We start from the raw sequence: 26,769 nt of genomic DNA, 5'->3' as shown, positions 1-26,769 counted from the left end.
GAAAGAGTCTAACGACACAGAAAAACCCACGGGGCTCTGGGAATTGGGTCTGTTACTGGTTCAGCCAAGCCGGGTAAATACAGATGCCACTTGGTGTCGGTGTGCTTTAACTGCAAGTGGGATGCCCCCAGGGTATTCGCTGCCGGCTAGCATTTGTTGAGTTCTAAGCACTTTACACCCTGTTACCTGGTTATTGGCTTCTTTCAACTACAATGGCAAGTAGGTGTATATTGCTATTGCTGCTACTTTACAGAAAGGGAAACCGAGGCACAAATGGGCTCCCTTCCTTGCCCAAGGTCATGCAGTGAGTGGCAGGGCCAGAACCTTGGCAGCACGACTCCCGAGCCTGTGGTATTAGCTACTGTCTCACACTGCTAGCCTTCTGAACACGGGACAATTTAGTGTGACAAACGCATTGGAGTATGGACTATATATCACAGAGCATGTAAACTCAGGAGGAAAAGGAAGGTAGTTGGAGCTGAAAGCAAAATGGAAGGACAGTTCAATTTAGAAGTTTGGCCATAAATCACTAATTTTTAAAAAAACACTGACCAGAAAAATGCAAATCGCGAAATGACAAAGATGCCTCACTTAGAGAAGAAGCCCTATACAAGGCCATTTAAGGGAAGCTCCTAACTTTTCAGTCGGTCCCTCTTAACTGTTACTCAGCACCCAGATGTCATTCCTGTGCCTGCTTCACACCAGCATCCGCTAGAGGGCACCCCTTTCCCCAGGGCAGGGCAGGACACCTCAGGCATCAACCCTGTCATGGGCCAGGCACCAATCCCAGCAACTCTGCCCTCTGACCCTCTCTCCTGCTCTTCTGTACCCCTCTGGCTCCTGTCCCATTGCCCAGGCACTGAGAGAGCACCTTCCTATTTCAAAATTTGGCTTTTTAAAAAATATATATATATTTTTAATTATTCACTGGAGAGAGAGAATGAGCAGGGGGGAGGGTTAGAGGGAGAGGCAGAGTATGCACTGAGCAGGGACCCAATTCAGGGGCTCGAGCCCAAGACCCTGAGATCATGACTTGAACCAAAGGCAGAGGCTTAACTGCCTGAGCCACCCGGGTTCCCCCTATTTCTAAGTTACTGACAAATTTGCATTTATGTTTAAGACTTTAAAAATATGAAAATAATTTACTATGTATTTTAACTCTTTACACTAGTTCTAACAGGGCCGGAAGGCACCACTTATAGCATGTTTTGGGAATAATGTGGAGACTTTTTTGGTTTTTTTTTACACTTTTAGGCCCTTCCTAGTCAAAAGTGTGGTCCATGGAACTGCAGCATGGACACCACCTTAAAGCTTGTTAGAAATGTGGAATCCCAGAGCCAGCCCCTGGACTCACTGAATCAGAATCCACATTAGACAAGTTCCTGGGGTGATTCATGTGCCATTATAGTAAAGAAGTATGGGGCTGGGCGCCTGGGTGGCTCAGCAGGTTAAAGCCTCTGCCTTCAGCCCAGGTCATGATCCCAGGGTCCTGGGATCGAGCCCCGCATCGGGCTCTCTGCTCAGTGCAGAGCCTGCTTCTCTCTCTCTCTCTGCCTGCCTCTCTGCCTACTTCTGTTCTCTGTCAAATAAATAAATAAAATCTTAAAAAAAAAAAAAAAAAAAGAAGTATGGGGCTATGATTTACATACTGAAATATGTGTCATTTTATTATAATTCATTTCTTTTTATTTCTCCTTTATATTGCTGTTAGGGTGCTACTTTTAAAAATATGTGTTGTGGTAGACAGGATAATTATCATTCATTTCAAGGTCCCAGAAATGTGCTACAAAATATTTTTTATATAAGAAACAAAGGTCAGAGACAGAATGGTAACTGCTGTTTTAAAATACTGTTGACCCTTGAATAACTCAGGTTTGCACTGGATGGATCCACTTACACAAGTTTTTGTTTTTTGTGTTATATTTGTTGTTTTGTGGTGTTATTGTTAATAAACATAGGACAGCACCTTGAATGGACTTTCCCCTCCTTCTGATTTTCTGAACAACGAATTCTCTTCTCTAACTTACTTTAATGTAAAAATATAGAATGTAATATGTATAACAGACAGAATATGTATTCACCGACTGTTTATGTTCTTGGTGAGGCTTCTGGTCAACAGGAGTCAGTAGTGTAGTTTCAGGGGAGTCAAAGTTACATGCAGAATTTTAGCCGCAGGGTAGATTGGTGCCCCTAGTTACCCCCCTCCCAACCCCAGTTGCTGAAGGGTCAACTGTATCACGAGTCTGAAAAAGTTTGAAATCCTGCTGCCCTCTGTCCTTTCTTGGACATCATTTTGTGATTTGGGGCAGACCCCTTCATGTGTTTGGCCTTAATCTCTTCACGTGTAAAATGAAGGGCATAGAATTAACTTAACTTTAAGAACCTGTCCAGACTTGTCTAAGGCCAGCAACACGGAGGGAGGCATGCACAGGAAGTGAATGGGTTTGCAAAAAATGAAGAAAACGTGAGAAAGAGCAAAGGATACTCAGCAAAGGGGAAAAAGAATTATCAAAGGGTAGGAGGGACAGGGAGGCGAGAATGTGGAGAGACTGATAATGCAGACAGGAAGACAGGAAAAAGAGATGACTTCTGATAAAAGCAATTCCACCAGCCCATGAATTTTCATGGCTACCAGCTGGCATAAAATCATAAAGACAATTTTCAGCTCCTCTAACGGAATTGCATTTGTAATAATCATAACAATATTTCTACAGAGTAAAAATGACAAAGATAATTTGAAATGGAAAACACTGACAAGATGCAAAATAAATGTGCTCTACCTGGCAACAAATTTAGGGACGGGACAGAATTTGCATGAGGAAAATTTATAAGCCAGTATATGACGGGGCATCAAATCTGGCCAAGTTTTTGATGGCTCCTTGTTAACCTCCTCAGGTAAATCAGAGGGAAATGATCCTGCACTAGCCTCTTGCAACAGAGACTTCCTTCCCACCATCAAATCTGTGGCGAGACGCACTCCTTTCGCTTTTCACTATCTGCTACATGGATAGGGCCTGAGCACGTGTTCCAATGCCATGTCCAGTCCTAATTCTAATTCTCCACTGACTGAGGTTTGCAACTTTGAGTACCTACTAAGTGTGAGATATCCCATATGATGCACTAAAGCCTTCCACCATCGTATGTCCTGATAGGGGTGACGAACATGAGTTCACATTTGCTCAGAGGGTTTTATACGCCAGGTAAATACAACAGCCACGACTACCTGCAGTAGTCACTTTGGTAACCATCCTGTGTGTTTTTCACCGAAGCCTTCGAACATCCTGGGAAATAGCAACTATTATTACCTAATTCTACTCTTGGAAAATTGGGAAATAACGGGAAGATGAAATAACTCGCCGTAAATCACACCACTAATGACCAGCCGAGCCTGGACTCTAAGCCCGCTACTCCAAGCTACGGTGGGTGTCCATCTCTTTAACGACGGCCCTACATGAGCTTGGAAAAATAACAGTGACCGGCGGAAATCACACTAAACTAACTGTCACTTCATCTTCCTCCTCAGCCCCTCCTTCTGAATCCACATGGCTGGGTACTTTTACTCTTTGTGAGGGCTTCTTTATCATCCCACATCATTGATTCCTTGACTGGAATAAATAGGAAGAAATCCTGCTGGAGGGGGCTTCAGAAGCTGGGTTTTAGGGCAATAGACGTAGGATATTGATGCTGGATGTATTTTCAATGGGAGAAGACTTTTTTTGTTCAATTTATAAAGCTTCTTATTAAGAAAAAATCCTTGCTTACTTTGACAAATATAACAGTAATTGGGACCTTCCATCAGCCAGAGATGATGGTACCCCCTGGGGGAGCCCACCACGCCATGAAGGACCCATCTAACGAAAGGAAATAGCATGGTCAAAGGCATGAGGAGGGAGATCATCTCTTTCTCTCTCTCTCTTTTTTTTTTTTTTTTTTTTTTTGAGGGTGGGGTGGTTAGGGAAAAAGAATCCCTCCATTTTTATCTTGCCCCAGCTTCTTAGAAATTTTTACCTGAAACAGACTGGAAATACTGCATGGTCCAGGCGATCAGTACAGACAGTAGGAAGGTCCCCAGAAAGTAGATCTGCAGAATCCGAAGCACAAGTTAGATGGCTGCTGAAGGGCAGGGACCTCGAGGGCAGGGCTGGGGGAGATGGCACCTACCAGGGCAGAGCGCAGGACGGCGCCCCAGAGGAGCCGCAGATGAAGATAAAGCCAGGCCAGGGAACAGGGGCTGAAGGACTCCTCGCTGCTCTGGTTCCAGCACCTGCAGACAAAAAGACAGGGAATCCGGAGGGATCGGCAAACCTCGGGGGCATCGCCCACGACCTGTGTTGTCAGATCCTCAATCTTCCCCTCCTGCTTTGGGAAAACAGGCACGCTTGAGGTGAAAACTCAGAGACATGAAGCCCATTCTAAAGAGTTGGGGCCCACCCTGATAGTCCAGGCTCCTGGCTGGAAAAGATCAGTCCTGTCCTTAATAAAAAGCTAGTGGGTCAAGGAGGACCCCGACAGGGAGCCGCCAGAGCAATACTCCTGTTTGAGTGCTGGTCCAGAGTGCAGACATCAGAACCCTTCCCTATCTTGCAGAAAGGCACGGTCTAATCAGACACATTATTCTTTCCATTCTGGTGGGAAACCTTGGTCAGCACTTTAACTTCCGATCAAGCACATTCTGTACAGTAAGCCTTAGATGCTAAAAAAGGGAAATAGTTTGGGTCCAGCTGAGTGTTCTCAAATCAGAACAAATCCTGAGCCCTTTTCATAACAACTGGTGTTATGTAGAGAGAAACTGACTTTAACCAAGAAGCGAACACCACCCGCTTGGGTTCCCCCATATTCCACAGCATTAAAGAAGGCTCCAGACTCACCTTTCGTACAGTTCCTGGAGGATAGAGATGTTATTAGAATGGATAGTTGGGTCAATTTCCAAGAAATCCAAAATATGGTGTGGGATTATAGCACCTTCCTCAATGAGCAGAGCCAGGTTAAAGAAACCCTGAAAACAAGCCACAAACCAAACTCATCAACGCCTTATAATAAACCCCAGACACACACCCTTCATCAGAATGTAAACTTTTACAACCTCTGGTTGTTGTTTTGGTTTGTTTTTTTTTTTTTTTTTAAAGTCCCTCGAGCCAGATGGTTTTGTCATCTTCATTGATGGATTGTTTCCCTAAATATATGCATCTGAGAAATTTATTCGCAGGAGAACCGGGAGGCTTTCAGAAGATGCTGTGTCCCATCTGCTCAGAAGCCAGTCAACCAGGGGAATCTGTCCTTTCCTGCTCACTCTCTCAAGACAGAACTCCCTGGAAAATGTGCCCTTGTGTCATCAACAAACCAGAATACCAAGTTGAAGGCAATGTCTATCACTTACAGATTACGCTCTGGGATACCATCAGCGTGTCAGAAATTGAACAGAATGTTCTCCTGACTGCATTCTAACAGAGAATCTCTTGCACAAAGTCACATACAGGGGTTTGTCTCTGCTCTCCCAGGCCAGTGTGGAAAACTTCTCACTCTCCTCTTGGCACAGCTCCACTCAGATACAACTCCCTACCTCTTCCTGTTATACACCTTGTTCTCTACCCTCTGAGGTAGAACCTGCTTTAATGGGCTGTGCAGATCTAATGTAAAAAACCAACAGAATTAAGAGCCTGACAGTAGAGGAACTTCATAAAGAAGGGGAGCTGCTACTCTGTCTGGGGAGAGGCACAGTCCATCAGGAACAGAGCATGTGGCCGGACAGAGAAATCAACAAAAATGATGTGTTACTTACCACTAGGGATTTACAAGTGAAATGGGACTGTTGCCCTTCAAAGAATTCATGGTCATGTTTTAATGACTTATGTCCTCCCTTTGACCTTTCATTTCAGTTGCAACAGACAAGGATCTCAGTGAAAATCACCTCCAACAGGTTCTATATACCAGGCCTCTCATTACCATCCTATGCAATAATCATGAAAACATAACAGCAGCTAACATTTTCTGAGTGATGCTATATGTGAGGCACAGTTATATATATATATATATATACACATACATATATATATATATATACATATATATATATATATATATATATATATATATACTTGTTTATTTACCTAATGCTCATAACAGTAAATTGAGATAGGTACTATTAGCCTCTCTATTTTATAGGTGGGATGCTGGGGCACAGAGAGGTTAAGGACATTGCCCAAGGTAATACAGCTGGACAGGGGCAAGAGCTGGAATTCAGATGCAAGCAGACAGGGTCCAGAGCCTCAAATCTTTACCTTCATTATTCTGTCAAATAACCTCTAAATAGATGAAAGTGTTGAATCTTTGAGATGTACACAAAACACACACTTACAAACACAGAGAAAATAGACTCTTTCTCCACTCTTTAAAAGGAACATACTCTTAAATTTGAGATATTAGAAGAAAAGAAAAAAAAATCACTTTTATGATTTTAATGCCTCTTGGAAAAATAGCAAAATTAAAGTAAATGGGAAAATAGACTAGGGGAATATTTGTGTACAATGTAATAGCTTAAGCTTTATTATCTACTGGGAAAATGTATAAAAAACTAATTATGATTTAAATGGGGAAAAAAAACCCCAGTATCAGGGATGCTTTGGTGGCTCAGTCGGTTAAGCGTCTGCCTTTGGCTCAGGTCATGATCCCGGGGTCCTGGGATTGATCCCTGCATCAGACTCCCTGCTCAGAGGGCAGTCTGTTTCTCCCTCTCCCTCTGCCACTTCCCCTGCTCCTGCTCTCCCTTTTACTCTGCTCTTTCTCTCTCCCAAATAAATACATAAAATCTTAAAAAAAAAATAAAATTATCAAACCTCCAGTAGATAAATAGGAAAAGAACATGAATAGAGAATCCACATATATCATGAGTAAATGATCATAAAGTCTATGTAAAAATGTGCATTGCCACCAGTAATCAAACCAATGCGACATAAAACAATAAGGAAGTTATCAACTTATAATTATTTCACTAGAATAATTAAAAGTGAAGTCATGAAAACATCCCATGCTGACAAGATTTCAGTTCTCTTCTCACACTCAACCACTGCTTGGTAAGGTATTCCTTGGAAAACCCTTCCAGAAAGCACATCAGCCATTTGCCATGAGACAACTTCGACTGATTGACTCAGTCATACAAGCCCTCAGATTATAAAGAAATTATTCAAATGGAGATAAAAGATGGAGGTACGACCGTGTCCACTAAAGCACTCGATAGCTTTGTAAAACAACAGGAAAAGGCCTCCGCGTCTTCCTTAATAGACTATAAATCCCAAAGGCAAGAATATTGTCTATCTTTTTCTCTCCCATCCTCACCACTAAGAAGTGTCTAAGACATGGCAGGACTGAATAAATAGGTGCTAAATCAATGAATAAATTAGCAAATGAGAATAAACGTCCACCAATAAGATAAAGCTTAATAAATTACAGCCATGCGCACAACAAAATATGGGGCAGAGGCTAAGAATAATCAATAATTACAGAGACTATGCAGTAAAATGCACACATCTCTGCAATATGAGAAAAGAGATGCATTTCTTAAGGGGCACAGACACTGTTGTTAACATTACAGAGACATGCTTGCTTGTAGACAGCAGCTGGAGGGGGATGGGAAGACAGGAGGGAGTAAAGCCCCCACCATGGAAATGGGCTGCATCCTTTAATTTTTATTTTCCTCTAAAATTGCATTTTAATGTTTGCAGAACATTGTTTGTCCAAAAAATAAACATCAGAATTGAAAATAAAATCGGTCCCCTAAATTTGAATGCCAACAGATATCATTGAAGAAAGGTTGGCTCTCTACCGAGTCCTTTTAGCATCAACTCTGATTTCATTCCAGAAGAAATAATTATAGGAAGGGTCATGTCCATTGAGTGTACTCAGTGCTGAATGTCTAATAACATTCAATCCTCATCCCTATGAGCTAAATACTATTATTAACCCCAGTTTGCAAATGAGAAAACACCAACTCGGTGATTCAGTGACTTGCCGGGTAGGAATAGCAATGAAGTGGTAAAGACATGGGTGTTTAACCCAAGTAAAGAAACACTCAGATATCGTACCTCCTTAAAAAACAAAAACAAACAAACAAACAAAAACTAAGATAGGGATGAGATTCCAACCTTTGCTCTGTAATCAAACCCTGAAGCACAACACCAGAAACCTGGTATCTAAGAAGACATCAAGCATGGAGCACCTGGGTGGCTCAATTAAGCTTCTGCCTTTGGCTCAGGTTATAATCCCAGGGGCCTGGGTTGGAGGTACTGGGCTCCCTGCTCAGTGAGGAGTCTGCTTCTCCCTCTCCCTGTGCCCCTCCCTTGCTTGTGCTCTCTCACTCTCTCTGCCAAATAAATAAATAAATAAATAGGAGGCATCAACCATTGTGACTTCCATTGTGAAAATGCCCTTGAGATTCTCACAGGAGAATTCTGATTAGCAAGTGTCAGAGAGAGGAAACAGGATCATCATCGCTCACCATACCAATGATCGTTGCGAGCAAGATCTACTAAAGGATGCTAAAACTAGTGGACAGAAATTTGAGGAGAAACAGAATACATGCAGAGTTGCAAAAGATTTCCCTAGGGTATATATAAATTAGAAAGGAAAATGTTAACTTTACAGGGGAGAAACCCAGCCAAAGCTAACTTAACCAAGCCACACCAGTAATCAGACATACTAACGTCATGTGGCTCATATGATACACAAAGAAGGACACATCACTTCTGTGCTTTCCTTGCTCAGAATGCAAAACTTCATTCCATTCATGAGGCAGCAGAAGACAGCCACATTAAGGCACAGTCTACATCATACCCAAACAGTGTTCTTTCAAAGTATCAAGGTCATGGAAGACAAACAAAGACTGAAGAATTATTATCAATTGAAGAAGACTAAAGAAATAGGACAACTTAATGTGATGTAGGAGCCTGGATGGGATCCTGGAACAGAAAAAGAACATTAGTGAAAAAATGAGTGAAATCCAGGGGAAAGCCTCAAGTATACCTAACGGTACTGAAGCAAGACTGACTTCTTAGTTTGATAATGGTATTGTGGTTATATGCAAGATAGTCACATTCAGGGAGGCTGGGTGACTTGTATATAGCAACTCCCTGTACTCCTTTTGCAACTTTTCTATACATTTAAAAATCCTCTAAAATAAGACCCCCCCCCCCCGCCCCGACAAAAGTCACCAAGAGCAACTTCCTATCACTGAAGTGTTGGTCCAACTCTATGGGCAAATCACTTGTCATTTGGACCACACTTCCTATTTCTTCAGTTTCTATGGAGTGAGTTAGTTTGATAGGATCTTGTAGAAAGACTCCTGGACATGGAGCCAGCAGACATGGCTTTAGGATCAGGCTGCTTTGCGTGCTACCTGATTGGTTGGCCTTGAGCAAGTTATCATCTGATTGTAGTCTTGCTATCCTCCATTATAACTATAATGTGGTCATAGTCATCTCCACCTTCATGAGATGGTTATGAAAATGGTGTGGCAACCATAGCAAGTGCTCCATAAAGGTTCCCTATTAGGGTTCATGTCCTGTGGGAATGGATGAGAAATGACTTTGTGAACAGGGAAGCAGATGAAGATGGGAGGGCTTGGGAGGACCCCAGCCAGGTCTTGCATCCTCACAAACAGACATCACCCAGTGCTCCTTTCTGTGGGTTACCTGTGAGTCTCCATCCAGGGCTGCCTGAGCGTACATCTGCACGGACAACTCAAGGTCTTGGGACTGGTTTTGGTGGCCATAGTAGTAAAGGTCTCCCATTTTCAAATATGCTGCAGGACAGAAAGCACAGGCCCATTTGTGAAGTGGTTTTATTTGAGACCAATGTTTTAAAGGGTTGGCCCAGTCGCATGACTGAGAATTTTTCCTACCAGGACCTGAACACACATCATCAGTTTCCTTGGTATGTCAGGAAGTGGGGGAACGAAAACCTTTTGTGCGGAGCACCACCATTTCTAGACACATATTCTTGCTTTATTGGGCAGCTCTCCCAAATGGGTCTGCGAAAATCCCAGTCTGCAATCTGACAGTCCAACTGGCCAAGATTGTTTGGGGCACTTTATTTGACATCTGAAATTTTGTTGCCTGAGTCTTATGACTGATGGGCATTTCTTTATTCTGTTTAAGCCATATGTTTTATTTTTTTCCCTTGGAAAAAGTTTTGCCTAATGGTGTATATATCACTCAGTGTCTAGTCAGAAAAGTAGAATCTATGCCAAGGAGTTCAAAAGATTTCAAGACTGTCAGGCAGGAACTGGAACCTTGGGTGTACAGCCATTGCTGGAGACACAGCCCAAAGTAGAGAGAAGGGGAGAAATACTGGGACTTCTCATTTCCTCCCACCCAGCAATCTCCTGCTGGCACCTCCCATGGGGCTGAAACCAATGAGATGCCCAAGAACACAGGAGTCTAGGAACTGTAGTTCCTTGGGATCAACCTCTCATACAGAGCAGAGCACAGGAAGACAGGGATGTATCTGAGGGCAAAACACTAATGACTGGCCCAGGAGATCTCTCCAGAATAGCTTTCTCTTTTGAATTCTCACCAGCTCTGAAGAAATGGTGGGTTCAAGCATTCAGTGGACAACAGAGGAGGAGAAGTACATTGCTAGAGGCTGACAGCAGTTTACTCATGATCTTAATAGTAGAGATTTTTCACACTCTTTCCTAATTGTTTAGAAATATCATACTTCACACAAAGCTGTTATCTCTCCCCTGTTACTAAAGATTAAAAGCTTCCAATGCTTCAATTTAGCACCCATTTTTCTATACATACCAAATGAAGGAGCACCGATTTGAAAAACAGAGAAATTATAGTATCTCCAAACACAATTAACACCCAAGTATCTCTCGGCCAGGTCCTAAGGGGATGGAGGGGGAGAAAAAGTTAATTCATTAATATATTTCAGCCAAGTGACTGATTTTGCCTTCATAAAACACAATTCATCATCCTTAACCTTAGAGCTTCCACTCCAAGAAGAATACATTTACTTACTGGCCTCTCCTCACAGATGTGTGCTAAATTTGTCTGTGACACTTCAATTCCAGTTTCTGCTGCTAAAACATAATACAGCAAAGCTTCGTGCCTAAAAATAGATGATTAATAATAAATTTCATACAGTGGCTCTTACTAATATTCACGGAGAGCTTTATATTCAAGCATAAGAGGGCACGAAATAAGCAGTTTTTTTTAAAGCCACAAAATCATGAGTTTGTTGTGTGTGTGTGTTTTAAAATAAATACTGTTGTTAAAAATACTGCCTGCACTGATTTATTTTCTATCTTAAAGGCTGAACTCACTGATAAGGTTGGAGAGCTAGTTGATGCAACAGCTACCTCTACTGGCCGAACGGTGTGTGGCATGCTGGCTGGGCTGGGTTGTCTATTGCCTCCTGTCCTTGAATCCTTCCATCCCAGCTTAGAAGAGATAAGTGGCATTTAGAAAAAGCCCTGTGCGTTCGTTCGGGTCGCTGTTTTGTGAAAGGCTTCATGGGGCTTAGGATTCTAAGCAAGCTTAATTAGAGCTGAGCTTTTGTGATGCATTAGAAGTTTGGCAGAGGGGAGGGAGTTTACAAGGGGCTTGATACCAATGACCAAACACACAGAGAAAAAAATAAATGTTCGATAATGCTAATAGTGAATGATGGCAAAACAATGACGGAGGACTGTTGATCTGCTGAAAGACTGGCACAAGATTCACAAGACAGGGTAAAAACAAGGGTTTGGGGGAAACGGACATATCCCTATGGCCAATGCTTGTGGGAGGGCAGGTGACTCCAACCGTTAAATGAAGGAAGACTTAGGAATCCACACATCATTTAGCCAACAGTTCTCCCTTGTGAAGGTTTATTCTAAAGAAGCAAGAAACGTGCACAAAGATTCAGTGACAACAGAGTTCACGGCAGAGCTGTTTATATGAACAAGAAACACGGGAAGCAACTTAAGTATCTGAAAATCAGTGAGTAGTTAAATTACCCCAGAGTGCAACCACATTCAGATGAGGCGATTAAAAATGATGTTGTAGAAGAGAATTCAAAAACATAGAAAGATGTTTATGCAAAATTTTCCATTCAGTTAAAAAAAAAAAAAAAGAGAGCAGGATGAGAAACAGAGCGGTTCCGTTTTTATAACACAGATATAAAACCGATCGCACACCTTCACAAGCTCATGCAGGTGCATATAGGCAGAGAAAAATAAAACCTAAAAATTGTCTATCAAAATCCTCATAGTATTTTCCTCTAGGTAGTGAAAATGGAGTCACTTTATTTTTTTTCTTTTTACTTCTATGATTTCCTCCATTTTCTTTGTGTCACCCAGGTTATGAGTGACATTTTATTTTGACCAGGTATCATTGTTCCTAAAGTTTCTTTGGCATTCTCAGGAGCTGATGTTAACTCTTTCTTGACTGTACCTCCACCCCAAAACTGGCTTCTGGTAGGGCTGGGGAAATTAGGAGAGCTGATTCTGAAATCCTGTTCTTTACACTGTTAAAGCAGCTTCTGATGGCCCATTGCCTAGGGACAGAGAGAGGTGACTGGGCATCAAATTAGGACGGTGAGACCTTCAACTGGATACAGTGCAGGTCATGGGCCACGTAACTGCTGAGGGAGCTGATTCGGCTTTCCAGACACCCAAGGCTGTGGACCAATTAGCCATGACTCATGCTAAAGAAAGACAAAGCTGGCTGGGCAGCTGTCCCCTGCACTGCAAGCCAGATAACAAGCCCACAACGGCAGCCGTAAGAACAACACAAAAGATGCCCAGGCGTTTTCTTACACAGCTGGCAAAAATCACGTGTTGTGACAAGAATCTTCAGAACAGACCCCAGATGGAGGGCATATAAAAGAGGCCTGGTCAAAAGTCTCCATCACTCTACGACAGGGACCCATTCCCAAGGTCTTACAATCTCGCGTTTCTTTGGAACCAGTGCTTGTCTTCCCCAGGAATGGGTACAGGAAGGAGAGGGGGTAGACTTGCCAACTCAAGGTCACATGTCGGGCCAGGTCCCTCTGTTACTGTAGCTGAATGGGATATGGCTCACATTATTAAAATGTAATCAAAATGACGTTTTCTTTGACAGCAGTCGGGCAGACGATTAGAGTGTGCGAGCACATGAGGCTGACACTTCCCAGAGGAACTAAGTCAGTAGGACAAACTTTACAAAGACCAGATCGTCTCTCCAAAGTGACTTTGGTGGTGGGGAGGGGAAGGGGGGCGAGTTTCATAGGAAGACTTCCACTGTCCAATTATTGTATAAGCCAAGAGGAAATGTCATAGAATTTCCCAAGCATTTCCTTTAAGGAAACACGGAAATCCCTCAGAAAGAGATGTCTATGAAACATCAATGTCAACAGAAGCACTGAAGAAAAATCCACCTCTGTCTTCCCGGCTGCAGAAGCAATTCTCCAATGCCGTGCACTCCCACACTGCCACCATCCGCAGGGGACGGTTAGAACTCTCAAGGCCAGACTTTCTCAGCTTATTAAGACTTCTGAGAAATGACACCTCTGCAGAAATCCTACCCACATTTAGGCTCCCAGTGATTTGTTCTTATTTAATTGTGTTTCAACAGAGAGTGCCCAGAAGTATCAATTACAGATATTTCTATATTTATATTCATGGAACAAACACGTACGCAGCACTTAACTGTGGGCAGGAAGCCCAAAGATAAGCCACAAAGCGGTACTGTCCTTTCCATGAATTTCCTCAAGGCTTAGGAAGCTCACCAGAGCTTCAAGCTTTCTTTCCAAGGCACTAAAGTGAAGTTGTCCCCCAGGCAGTCATTCTGGCAGGGACGGGGGTGGCGGGTGGACGTGGAGAGGAGGGGATTTATGGTAAAGAACACGTTTAGGGACATATTTGTTATCCTTCCAGTTCTGCCTCAGCATATACACATAGAGAATTTTATAATGATACATCTTAATAATCAACCCTTGGGCTGCTTGCTGTGAATTGTGAATCTGAGTACCTCTGAGCAGCTTCCCAAACAATTATACGATTTTCTTTGTGCTTTTCTCTGCCAATGCATGAAGCAGCTCGAACTGAAAAGATAGAAAAAAAAAAAAAAATCCTGGGATCCCCGTGGAACGCAGGACCCCTGGTCTCCTGCAGAAAGGTGAATCTCTTTGAACTGGAAATTGGCATGCCTACTTGTCTTGCTTCAAGCCCACCCTAATCTGGCTAACCTCCTGGGTTAAATATTTGGGGCATATTTAAGACAAAGGACAATAAAACACATAGCTCACAGATAAAACACACATGGGGGAAGGCAGAGAAATGAAACATGACAGCCAGCCTCTCCTTCACTGACTTCCGGTGTCCGAGGACAGCCTGAGGCATGACAATAGTATCTTCCGTATTATGCCTATACAGCAAAAAGCACTTTTCTCAATCACGCTCCTCTTTTAAACTATCCCGTATAAATCTTGGAACAACACAGAAAAGCAGAAGCTCATCAAACTGACACATGTAATTGGAAAATAACGTCCAGAATGAATTCACTCACAGAAAATGAAAAAGGGGGATGGACTTGGGACATTGATGGATGATTTAGTTCTATTACAGCAGAATAGATGGTACCAAAAAAGCCCCATCATGGTGTGGGGAGGCCAACATCCCTATATTTCCTATTTAACCTCAGGGTGGGCTTCAGACTTGGAGAATGGGAGGAAACAGAAGCACTTTGCCTCAGATATATTTTGACGAGGATTTTGTCATTATCATGGATACTAGATGTTTCTTCCTATTGATAGAAAAAAGGCTTTGAATCCCAGACTGAAACTTAATACTTAGCATCAGCACCAAGATTGGCAAGGATATGGAGACACAAAAATGTATACATGGTTGGCGGGTGAGTAAATTGGTAAAATCCTTTGGGAAAGCAGCCGGCATTATCTTATAAAGGTGAACAGTATCTTATAAGGTGCCTGCCAGTGACCCCACTCCTAAGTTTATATTCTAGAGATACTTTTCCTACGTATGTCACGATATACCTAAAAAATGTTCATGGCCACATTGTTCTTAAAAACAACAAAAAATGGGAAACGCAAATGTGTTAAAATAAGAACTGATAAGTAAAGCATGGTCAATGACAGAAATAAAAAGGAATGGCGCACAGATACATGCAACAAGGGATAAGAATCTCAGGAACATAATGTTAGGTTTTTTAAAAAGACAGTTGAACTATATGTAATATGATTCTAATAATAGAAAGCTCAGACACAAGCCAAAGAACTTTACTGCTTAAGAATAAATCCACGTAGAACAAGACTATAAAGAAAGCAAAGGGAGAGCAACAACAAGGTTCAGGGTGATGCTCAGTTCTGGGACCAAGGGTGGGATGGGTTTAATTGGGGAGGGAAATGCAGGGGGTTTCAACTGTTCATTTTCTTTTTTTTTTTTTAAATATTTTATTTATTTATTTGAGAGAGAGACAGTGAGAGAGAGCATGAGTGAGGATAAGGACAGAGGGAGAAGCAGACTCCCCATGGAGTTGGGAGCCTGATTCGGGACTCGATCCTGGGATTCCAAGATCACGACCTGAGCTGAAGGCAGTCGCTTAACCAACTGAGCCACCCAGGCATCCTGTTCATTTTCTCACATAGGGCTACAGATGTTCATTTTATCCTTATGCCTGAGAGCCTATATATATATGTATCACATATCACTTCATACGTATCAACTACTATATGACAGAAGTAGAAAAAAACAACTCAACTGGCTTATGCCACATCTCCAGTTCAAATGCTCAGCTCTTTTTACCCAGATTCTGACCCAGCATGCCCTTTCAGACTCTCCCTTCTCTTTGCCATCTAGTTAGCCATCTCAGAACCCAGCTCTGTCATGTCACTACCCTCTCCTCAAACTATCGATAGCTCCCCCCGCCACATAAATTCAGTAAAAAGTGTATGACCTGCCATTCAAAGTTCCATAGAGCAGCACCTTTTTGCTCTTGTTATCTGTTACTCCCTTTTACAAATCTTACCTGAAGGCAAACTAGTGGCTTAAAATTTTCCAGACTCATCCAGAATTTTCCCCTCTCTTTCCTTTCATTTCTGCTGTTCCCTTCACTAGAAATGCTGTTCCCTGCATGGTCAAGGGGTAATCTCACCCACCCTTCAAGGCTATGTCATCTGCTACCCCCATCATGAAGGCTGATCTAAGTCCTACAAACCAGATAGTGTCTTTTCCTTCACAGAATCCTTCATGCCCTTTATATACTGCTCATGTGTCTTGAGTTAGGGTTGTTCCATTTACCTTAGATCATGCACTCATTTGTTTCTGAGCATTTCCCAGGTACCACCAGGTGCTGGGCCCTGGGGTGCAAATCACCAGGCAATCAACAAGAGCAATCCTGATCTTAACGGGAGGAAGGAGTTAGGGATGCCTTCTGGGCAGAAGAAACAGCAAGTTCAAAGATCCAGAGGTCCTACAGAATGCAGGCCATGTGAGAAAACTGCAGATAGTCCAGCATGAGAAAGAAATGAGTTGCAGTGCTTGGGTGGCTCAGTTAGTTAAGCGTCTGTCTATGGCCTGGGTCATGATCCCAGGATCCTGGGGTGGAGCCCTTCAGTGGGCTCTCTGCTCAGCAGGGATCCTACTTCTCCCTCTGCCTACCATTCCCCCTGCTTGTGCCCTCTCTTTCTCTGTTAAATGAATAAAGTCTTAAAAAAAAAAATCAATCTTGTGTTATGGCTGAATATTGTAAGAAGGACAAAAGGTCACAAAAATCTGAATTCATCTTGACCTTCCCAGCCAGTTTTTAAAATGTGCTACCTGAAATGCTTTGTGATGTTAAATTCAAAAGCAGGCAAGAAATGTAAGCTATTAATAGACACTGTATGGGAAAAATAGTGTCAAGCATCTTCGTGTGTGTGTGTGTGTGTGTGTGTGAGAGAGAGAGAGAGTGTGTGGGGGTGTTTACAGATGTGCTCCTTCTTTGGGAAAACCCACATATGCACTTCAGTATTTGAATGCCCTTTCTCCCCTAAAAAGCTTGTGGGGAACAAAGGGTGGGAAGTTTGGAGGATGAGAAGAAGAGAATAAATTAAGTTCAAATTTGGGAGTTTTACAAACTGAAGCTCACTTGGGAGACAAAATAAAACACCAGAAAAATTATAAGGTGTATCAAGTGGAAAATAATAATTTCATTAAAATTTTTTCCCAGTTGTGTGAAGTGAGGCCACAGATAATAAACTTTCGCAGGATGATAATAACAAACATTCCTTTTGGTGCTGTTTTCATTGGGTTTACTTCCCTGCCTCCTTTAAATTTTTCATTGACATGCTATCTGCTGATTATGCAGGCACTATGGACCAAAGGAGAAAATAATGTTCTCTTGGACTTGTATTTTAATTTTTAATTAAGATTCAGGTCAGAGTATGCTCTATGATAGGTCTGGTCTAATGTTTTTGAGGCAATGGACCAATGGGATATATGCTGATTTGCATACCCTTTTAAGTTAGTACTGAAATACCCAGATCACTTAGGCAATAATCCAGCCAAGAAAAGATGGCCCAATGGAAAAGTAAGACAGAGTGGCAGGGCTGGCAGAAGAAAACAGAAAGATGGAATCTGGTGGAGTCTGCAGTTTGGAAAGATGTGCCCTTATTTGTAAAATCAAGGCACAGCAAACAGGGAGCATCTCCAAGTCCTTAGTGCAGTATCTCATCCCATAGCGTACAGGATAAAATTTGTTAATTTTATCAGAAGAAAGTTAAAATGGAAAATCTGTTTGGCTGTGACATCTGAGGTCTGCTGAGTGAGTTCCAGTAATCCCAGGCTCTTGGCCACAGAAGATTTTAGTCACATATCAGTGGAAGGATGTAGTTTGAGCCTTAAACACACTGCTCTCTCTGCTTCCTGTGAACTTTCTGTGCCCTGCCAGGGAGAGGCAGAGGTTCAGCTTGTGGTGTCTCCACTCTAAAACCAAAAGGAACAAGCTTGAAGGGAAGGAAAGTCAACACATGCATGTGTCTCTCAACTTGATGAATGTGAACACTTCCCCTAGAGAACTAATTTTTGTGTATAATTAAACATGGAAATGCTATGTTTTCTAATCAACAGCCAATCAGTCTGTGATACTCTGAATATCATTACTGGGAGGTCATGATTTCCCTGCAAATTGCTTTTTCGGTTGTATTTTAAGACTCTATCTCATATGACTACACTGACAAATTGAAGGGTGCGGGCTGAGAAAGTTCATTCTAATGTGGGTCCCCAGCTTACCATGAGCCCTCCAGGTAGGCATTGAGGCCTTTGCGAATGACGTGACCCAAGTAGCCATTTTTCTCAGCTACGTGCTTTGCCCATCTGAAAAGAAAAGGAATGAGAAAATACCCAAACCATGGCAAATTAAATAATTGCTTTTTTCTTCATATGATCTCAATAAATCCCACTTGGGGATTATTTTGCTTGTTAGAATTTTTACACAGCAACAAACCAGAACTAAACATTAAGAAGGTAAAGAAAGATGTGTTTTGAGAACTTTGCTTTCAGTGTCTTTTCTTATAAGTTGTTAGGAATTATCATGTATGGAAATAAAGACATGAAATGTACCTAATGAAAAATACCTGCCGATATGAAAATAGATCATCTTCACCAAGAGTTAGTACTCTCTCCATTAAAATGTATTTACTGATTTATTTTAAGGTTTCTCCATTTTTTTTTTCTGTTCTCTAATCTATCCTGGAGAATTTTTACTAATAATGAACTGGCCTGTTGTAATCTTTAGACTTACAACCACTAAAAGAATATTATAAGGATATATTACTAGCAAGCTAATGGAAAGTGGAAATAAAAATATTTTTTAAAAAATATTGATTAATGTAAAGGAAAAGTAAGAAAAAGGGAAACAAGCACAAAGAATGGATGAGAAAAATAAGGAATAAATAGTAAAATGGCAGATGTAAAACAAAATACTTCTGTAAGTTGCATTAAATGTAAATGGTCTAAATACCCCAATAAAAAAATAAACTTGTCAAATTGAATAAAAAGTACATAAAACTCAATTATTTACTGCTTAGAAGATACACACATTAAAATTAAAAGAAGAAAAGATTAAAAGTAAAGGCTGGAAAAAGATATAACTCTAACAACAACAACAATAACAAAACTTTAACAAGCAAAAGAAAGCAAGTGTAGCAAAATTGACCGTATCCTGTCATAAAGAAAGCCTCAACAAATTCCAAAGGACTGAAGTAATTCAGAATTCATTCTTTGACTGCAGTGGAATTAAGCTAGAAATCAATAACAAAAGAAAAATGTATGGAACATATGAATGTTCACACCAAACATCCTAACTAATATTGATAAAATCTTCAAGTCTGTCTAGGTCAAGTTTTATCAGTGAGTTCAGGTCAGGTTGGATTTTCTCTCAAATGTCTTATGAAACAAAACCTTTCGTAAAGCCAGACTACTGGTATGAGGGTAGTCTAAAGCAGAGGTCTGCAAAGTTTTGTTTTTTTTTTTCCTGTAAAAGGCAAGATAATAAATATTTTAAGCCTTGTGAGTCACACAGGGTCTCTATTTGTATTCAACTTAGTGTGTGCACTTGTCTTACAACCTTTTAAAAATGCAAAAAGCATTCTTAGCTCTTGGGGGGTCACACAAAACGGAGGGTGGGCCACATGTTATTTATGGGCCCTTATTTCCCAACCTCCATAAAACATTTTCAGATATGCAGTGGTCTCAGAAATGTGTCTCTTGTTCACCATTCTCTAGGAAGCTACCGTAGGATGTGCTCTACAAAAGCATAGGCATAAACCAAGAAAGAAGAAGAAATAGGGTCCAGCAAGGAGAACCCAAAAAGACAGAGATGAAGGGGAAGGAAACCCCCCACAGTGATGACAGGGCAGCTCTGTCCTGAGGGAAGACTCCAGAAGAGATGTCACTGAGATTAAGTTAATCAAATACCTAGTGGGTCTGGACATACTGAGGAGACATTTAGACAACTGTGGGAGAATTCGGAGATTTAAGCACATGAAAAATGATAAGTATGCAGAAAGCTAAGCACCTGAAGAACTAAGAAGTATAATTATTACTCCATAAACACAAAAATCTGTGTAAGAAAGAGAAAGTACTCATAGCCTAACACATGGGTTAGCTGTACCTCAGACCCCCATGGTCCTAATAATGGACACCTCAGTACTAATCAAACCAAAGTAATGATATATTAATGGGAAAATGGGACAAGGCGGGAAGTGTGGATGCGTGGGATAGCAGGTGGTGGCAGAATGAGAGGGAACTACATCTTTATCTTTCACAGAGGGACATCATTAGACAAAGCCTGTAATGAAACTAATAAGAAATAGTATGAGTGTGTCGTTGAAAGAGAGAGGCAATAGTAAAGAGATAATGAAAAGACTGAAAGTGACTTATTCTTGAGAACAAGTAGTTTGGGTGGGGTAGCAGATTTTCTGCTTTTCCCATGTCAAATTATTATTTTGGGGTTTCCATTAAAATGTACTTATTTTCACTTTGTCGAATGAGGTGGCTTTTGAAAGTCTGTGCATGCACAACAGGTAAAAATAAAGGTGAAATTCAAAATTGCAAAACAAAGAACGGGAAGTCCATTTCCAGGCACAGTGAATAAAGTACATGGCTTTCCCTTTGTACACAACAGCTGACAGGTTCTTACACGACAGCCTTCTCGGGATCTCTAGGGAACGTCTCCAGGTTTCCTGTGATATAATAGAGAGAACACCACAAGGTTCCTTCGATGTGTCCACCCTGTGCAGCCTTATGGAAATATTCACCGGCTAAAGTCTGTAGAGAGATAAACAGAGTCATCTCCATTGGTGAGGAGTCCTCCCGGCTGGGCTGGTTTCATGGAAGCCAACACGGTGAGACACTCAACCCCTGATATTTTCACCAGCTAATCACTTCTGATATCTTTAGGAAAACCAAGTCAAGCTCCAGGAAGACAGCCCATCACAGAAGCCGACCTCTGGATGTGATAACCTTGACAGTAAACTATTCTGTCAAGTTTGCCAAATAAACAAATAAGACAACACATAGCTATGAATCCCATAACCCCTGTAAATGAAACAGAAGAATGTATCAGAAGTCAGGCCGGGTTCACGCCAAGTGAAAATTCAGGCATTGTCTTTCCTAACCTTGCTTAATACCCTTCTTCAAATTCATGCGCCAAGACCGCATCTCCCGTAGGAAGGTGAGAATTAGAATATGACAATAAAAAATCCACACTGGCATATATGTGTGTGGGTGACCAGACATTAGCAATGCATAAAAATATACAGCCTCTTATGCAGGCGGAGAGAGGTGGAGGGGAAAATAAGACAAATGTTTAGAAGCGTGAATGTTCTGCTGGTCACTATTGTTTTTCTGAGGCAGTTAGATGCCATTCGTAAGCCAGGGATTTGGAGTCAGACGGGCTTGGGTCTAAACCCAAGCTCTGCTCCTTCCCAGCTGTGTGACCTTGGGCATGGTAGTTCATCTCTCCAACTGCAAGATTTCTTCAACTGAAAAATGTGGCTTCTGATAGTACCTAGCACGAAAGGCTCTTTCAAGAATTAAATGAGATGGATTCTCAAGGCTTAGCACGGTGCTTCACAAAAATTATCTTCCAGTTTCCTTCCCTCAGAAACCTGCTGCTGCCTCAGTCTGGCCCATCCCACAAAATGCCCCCTCCACTCTTCTACCTCGGTAAATGCCAAACACTTCAGAGTCACCCTGTCTTCCTGTCACACCTCACATCCAATCCATTAGCAAGCCCTGTCACCTTGACCTTCAAAGTACATGCATAATCCAGCCACACTTCCATCCCCTTTCTGGGGTCACTCATCTTTCCTCACTTGGATTCAATACATTAACCCCCTGCTCTCCTCCTGTCTTCTTTAATCCTAGTCTCTGCTAGGATCCTTTTAAAACACAGCACATCACTGCCCTGTCCAAAGGGGCCCAGCGGTTCCCATCTTCCTTGGAGCAGCTGAGACCTCACAATGACCAGCGCATCTGCCTGCCCAACCTTCTCTCCCCCACTTCGCCCCTCCCCTGCTTCCTGCTCCCATTGCTCCAGCTTCCCTTCTATCCCTAGAGCATGCCACTCCTCCTTTCCTCTAGGGCTTTTGCCCTGACTGTTTACTCTTTCTGGAATATTCTTCCCCCAGATATATGTAAGCCTCTTGTATCCCTAGTGCCTGGAAGAATGCCTGGTATAGAGTGAGCATTCAGGAAGTCTGTGGCCTGTGACAGTGCAGAAATTATAATTACCATCATCAATAGCATTAGTGGGCTAATAGGCTAACAAGCTAAAGAGGGGCTTCCAGCTTCTGCAAGGATCTCAGTCCTGCCTCCAGTAAGCATATGACTATGAGTAAGTTACATACATTCTCAGAACCTTGATGTTCATTCTGTAAAATGGACATAATCATAGCAGCTATTCCAGAAGATGGTTAGAATGACATGGGATGCATGTCAAGTATTTCTGAGTAACCATCACAGAGGAAGTACTTAGCAAACACTGAAGATTGTCATTGTTGTTTTCACTATTATTCAGTCTGATCTCGTACCAGGCAAACCCATCTGGACCCAGCTCTCTTTGCTCCTAATGAGATCAATCTCTGTACTGCCTCTCACTCACTGTATCTCGTATCATCCTCCCCTTCCTCCCTAGTTCAGGCCTTCCTCCTCCATGAAGACTTCCTGACTGCTTTTGATCTTCACGGTTTCCCCTGTCCAGAACTGCTTGGATCATAGCAATGAGCACACATGTGACACTTGGCTAGATGCCATCCTTTGCCATCTGCTATCTTATCTTCCTTACTGGACCCTTGAGTTGCTTGAAAACAGGGTCTGTGCCTTGGGTGGTGTCTGCATCACCCATGGGACCTCCCCGAGTCCAGACACACAGCAGACGAGCCAGTGACCAGCTGCACAGCTGGTGTCAAGCCTTACTTGATTCCTTTCAGGAATTCCTGGGAAAATGCCATCCAAATACAGGACTCCAAGATTGTACGATGCATCTGGATTCCCCATTTCTTCCGCTTTTAACCAGTACTTTGCTGCTTTGGCATAATTTTTCTTGAATTTGTGGTAATACCATCCCAAGCCATTGACTGCCTGATGTAATCCCTAGATTTTAGAACAAGGAAAAAAAATTACATTTTTGTTTGTTTGTTTGTTTTTAATGAAACCTAAAGAGAATCTATTGTTGGGAAAGCACTCTGCCTGGGTCTGAGCAAAACCCTTCCCATCTCTTTCTGGGGGCAGATGGCACTGAAAAAAAGCTAAGTGTTAAAAACCACGAGCCTGCTCAGAGCCTTCCCCCAGGGGGGTTTCACCCGGCTCCTGCCAGGATTCCTGCTTTCTAGCTCCGCAGTCATGGTGCCCCCAAATCATGGCTCAGCATCTGAGGGGTCTTCCACAAAGCCCTCGTCTCCAAAAGGACTCTTACTGCCCTGAAGTATCAACAGTGACCTTGCAACTCATGAGCGCTCACCTGCAAGAGGAGAACTGACAGCCCCTGCCACTGGGACAGTTTTCTAGATGACCCGCCTGCCCATCTGTTGATTATTCTGCCCCAAACATCAACAAATTCTCTGAGGGAAGCAGCTGCAACAGCCTACTTGCAAAGCACAGGGGCTTCGAGGCTACTTAGAGTCCCAGTCCTGACAGGCAGAGTTGGGAGGGTGGGGGCAGAGGGGGCTGAGGCAGAGTGGGAGGGAGGTGGGCATGGGAGGGGGGTTTGTTTTTGTTTTTTTTTTTAAGATTTCATTTATTTGTCAGAGAGAAAGAGAGAGGGGGAGAGCAAGCAAGTGCATAAGCAGAGGGAACCACAGGCTGAGGAAGAAGCAGGCTCCCTGCTGATCAAGGAGCCTGATGTGGGACCCTGGGATCATGACCTGAGCCGAAGGCAGATGCTTCACTGATGGAGCCACCCAGGCGTCTCTGGAAGGAGGGTTTTAAAACTGTGTCTAGACCTGAGGCTGGTACCAAGGAAGTGCTTCGTGTGGATGGAGTCTGGAGCCTCCTTGTGATTTCGTCCTATTAGGTGCCCACATGAGCTTTCCCCAGATGTTCCCACGTGCTTCCACAGGGCAGCTCACAGCTTGGTTGTTGAGGGCTCGGAAGCCCCGCAGGGGTGTGAGTGCTGCAGAAGGAGGCTCTGGCCCACAGTGAGATACCTGTGTGTAGACCTGGGCATGCAGCGTTCTCATGTGTCCCTTCCTGCCAGATCCACCAAACCATGAAGAAGCAGGGGGAAAAGGATCCGAAGGTCAAACAGTGCCTTGCACCTGTGAGACTTATTAAATCAGAGTTCAAGTACAGAACCAAATCTCTTTCACCACCTTTTACTAGTGAAGAACGGGTGTCCCTTCAGAACAGATGCCAAGATACCAGGCTGAGACTTCTCAGTCTGCAACAGATCCTAAAAAGCTATGCTTTCTAGATTTCTTCCTAGATCCCAGCTGCCAGAAAGACCAGAGGGAAAGAAATGAACAAAGCCCGTTAAAACAGAAGCTCTAGAGCACGTGGGTGGCTCAGTCAGTGAAGCCTCTGCCTTCAGCTCAGGTCATGATCCCAGGGTCCTGAGATAGAGTCCCGCATCGGGCTCCCTGCTCCGTGGCGAGGCTGCTTCTCCCTTTCTGGAGCTCTGTGATCTCTCTTGCTTTCACTGTGTCTCAAAAAAATAAATAAAGTCTTAAAAAAATAAATAAATTAAGAGAGAAGCTCCATGAGGGCAGGAATCTTTGTTTTGTGTCCCAAGTACCTATATTAGTGCTTGCCCCAGAGCAGATGTTCGATAAATATTTGACGAACGAATGAAAGCCACCCTTTACATGAGGTGCTAAACAAAATGGAATCCAAATCCTACACCCTGAGGGTGGAGAGTAGGGTTGGGATCTGCAGGCCCCTAAGACAGCTGATTCCCAAGCCAGCTGACGTCGGGAAGGGTGTCAGTGCTGTGGACCTAGTCATGGAAGCCTTCTTCCCAGACAGCACGCTGTACAGGGTGCAAGGTGGTCTCCTGGAAAGTCTGGCAGAATGCCTCTCAATGATGTAACAGATCAGGCCATACTATAAAGTGGCAAGAGCCAGCTTTGGGACAAGCCTATGGAATGTACACATCACAGTGATTTCTGTTACAAAGCTAGGGGCCACAAGCTTATCCAAATGCACCTGTCATCCCTCAAAACATCTGCAGAACTCCACAAGGAATTGCATCTGGAGCCCCATAAGAAATCCTGTCTTCTCTCTTACCGATCCTACTCTGCTCTGGACATACATAGCTTGAACACCAAATTTGCTCCCATGTGACTTCTCGCTCATTCCAAATACCAAACTGCGTGGGACCTTCCTCACAGTGCCTGACAAAGACTAGGGGCCTCAAAATCCCTTGCCGGGTGAATAAGTGAGAATCACACTACACTTTTAAGGATGTGATGACTCCAGGCCATAACGCAGCCTTCCTCAATCCTCACCGAAGCTCTGCTAAGAATCCCTTCATCCGGATCCCATCCAGAAGAGACTCTTTTTTTTTTTTTTAAAGATTTTATTTATTTATTTGACAGAGAGAGAGAGATCACAAATAGGTAGAGAGACAGAGAGAGAGATGAGGAGAAGCAGGCTCCCTCCTGAGCAGAGAGCCCAATGCGGGACTCGATCCCAGGCCCCTGGGATCATGACCTGAGCGGAAGGCAGAGGCTTAACCCACTGAGCCACCCAGACGCCCCCAGAAGAGACTCTTAATCTCACAAAACAAACTGAAGGTTGCTGGGGGGTAGGGGTAAGGATAGGGTGGTTGGGTTATGGACACTGGGGAGGGTATGGGCTACGGTGAGTGCTATGAAATGTCTAAGCCTGATGATTCACAGACCTATACCTCTGGGGCAAATAATACATTATATGTCAATTTTTAAAAAAGAATCCCTTCCAAACAAAGCACATTAGACATCAGCTCACCACTAAGGATGGCTGAAGAGATGCAAATTTCACACCTGCCATGGCAAGCCCATCACAGCCCTGTTTTAGGGGGCTTTGGACTAAAGGCCCTCAAGGACCACCATTCAACAGCCTCGCTACTTCTGCCCTCTAACTTGTAAGGGGGCAGGAGCTGGTGTGCTCTTCAGTGGGCTCCCTTCTCTTGGGTCATGTGCCCTCTTGACACCACCATGGTGAACGAAAAGCCTCTCAGTTTATTCCATGCTCCAACCTCCTGTTCTACACACAAAAAAAGAGACTCTGAACTTCTCAGGGGAGGAGGAGGGGGTGGAAATCAGCTTGAGGACTCTTTGTTGATGAGGCAAATATTAGCGGCCTTGGGGAGGGGTCTCTTTCAAGAGACAGAGGGCTATAAAGGACTCCATCAAGGCTGTAGAATTATAGCGGTTTCTACATATTTATTTGCAAATCCACACGCATGCACCTGTGAGCGTGCTTGCTTGCTTGCTTGTGTGGGTGTGCACGCCTTGTACGTACGTGTACACGTCACCCCCCCCCGCAAGCGATATTTAACCTCCATTCTGTAGTGCTATCATGAAACCGGCTAACTTGACAACATCTTAGAGTAAATAGTGACCAAAACAAAGCAATTTTTAAACCTGGCTGTCAGCTTGTTAAACATCCTCATTATTAAAGCACGGGCAGGGCACAGGGATTGGACACAACAGGGTTAACCTTTAGAGGAATTAGGCTTTTGGTTTCCCTAATTCAGCGGCGTATCTATATATCCATTCAGTTCCAAGGAGCACCGCTCCCCACTGCTTGTTATCAGAGCAGCCTGTGAT

At 43.0% G+C, this 26,769-nt stretch overlaps 1 protein-coding gene across 6 annotated transcripts in view; it reads right to left on the bottom strand.

Annotated features, from left to right (window-relative positions):
- Positions 1-26,769, bottom strand: part of SEL1L3 (SEL1L family member 3) — a 142,307-nt gene that overhangs the window by 47,659 nt on the left and 67,879 nt on the right. For all 6 annotated transcript variants that reach the window (XR_014310623.1, XM_082726748.1, XM_082726750.1 and 3 more), the window contains exons 15-23: positions 22,937-23,113; positions 20,658-20,785; positions 18,248-18,331; positions 11,016-11,106; positions 10,797-10,881; positions 9,684-9,793; positions 4,869-4,996; positions 4,162-4,264; positions 4,009-4,081 (exon numbers count right to left, since the gene is read on the bottom strand). Coding sequence is in view for 5 of the 6 variants with exons in the window: in XM_082726748.1 (XP_082582874.1) it covers positions 4,009-4,081; positions 4,162-4,264; positions 4,869-4,996; positions 9,684-9,793; positions 10,797-10,881; positions 11,016-11,106; positions 18,248-18,331; positions 20,658-20,785; positions 22,937-23,113 (979 nt within the window). In the remaining variant the exon portion in view is untranslated. The remainder of the gene's footprint in view (positions 1-4,008; positions 4,082-4,161; positions 4,265-4,868; positions 4,997-9,683; positions 9,794-10,796; positions 10,882-11,015; positions 11,107-18,247; positions 18,332-20,657; positions 20,786-22,936; positions 23,114-26,769) is intronic.

Source organism: Mustela nivalis, assembly GCF_964662115.1.
Source record: "Mustela nivalis genome assembly, chromosome: 4".
Lineage (NCBI taxonomy): Eukaryota > Metazoa > Chordata > Mammalia > Carnivora > Mustelidae > Mustela > Mustela nivalis.
The sequence above is the reverse complement of the archived record's forward strand: the minus strand, read 5'-3'. Positions and strand labels throughout refer to the sequence as shown.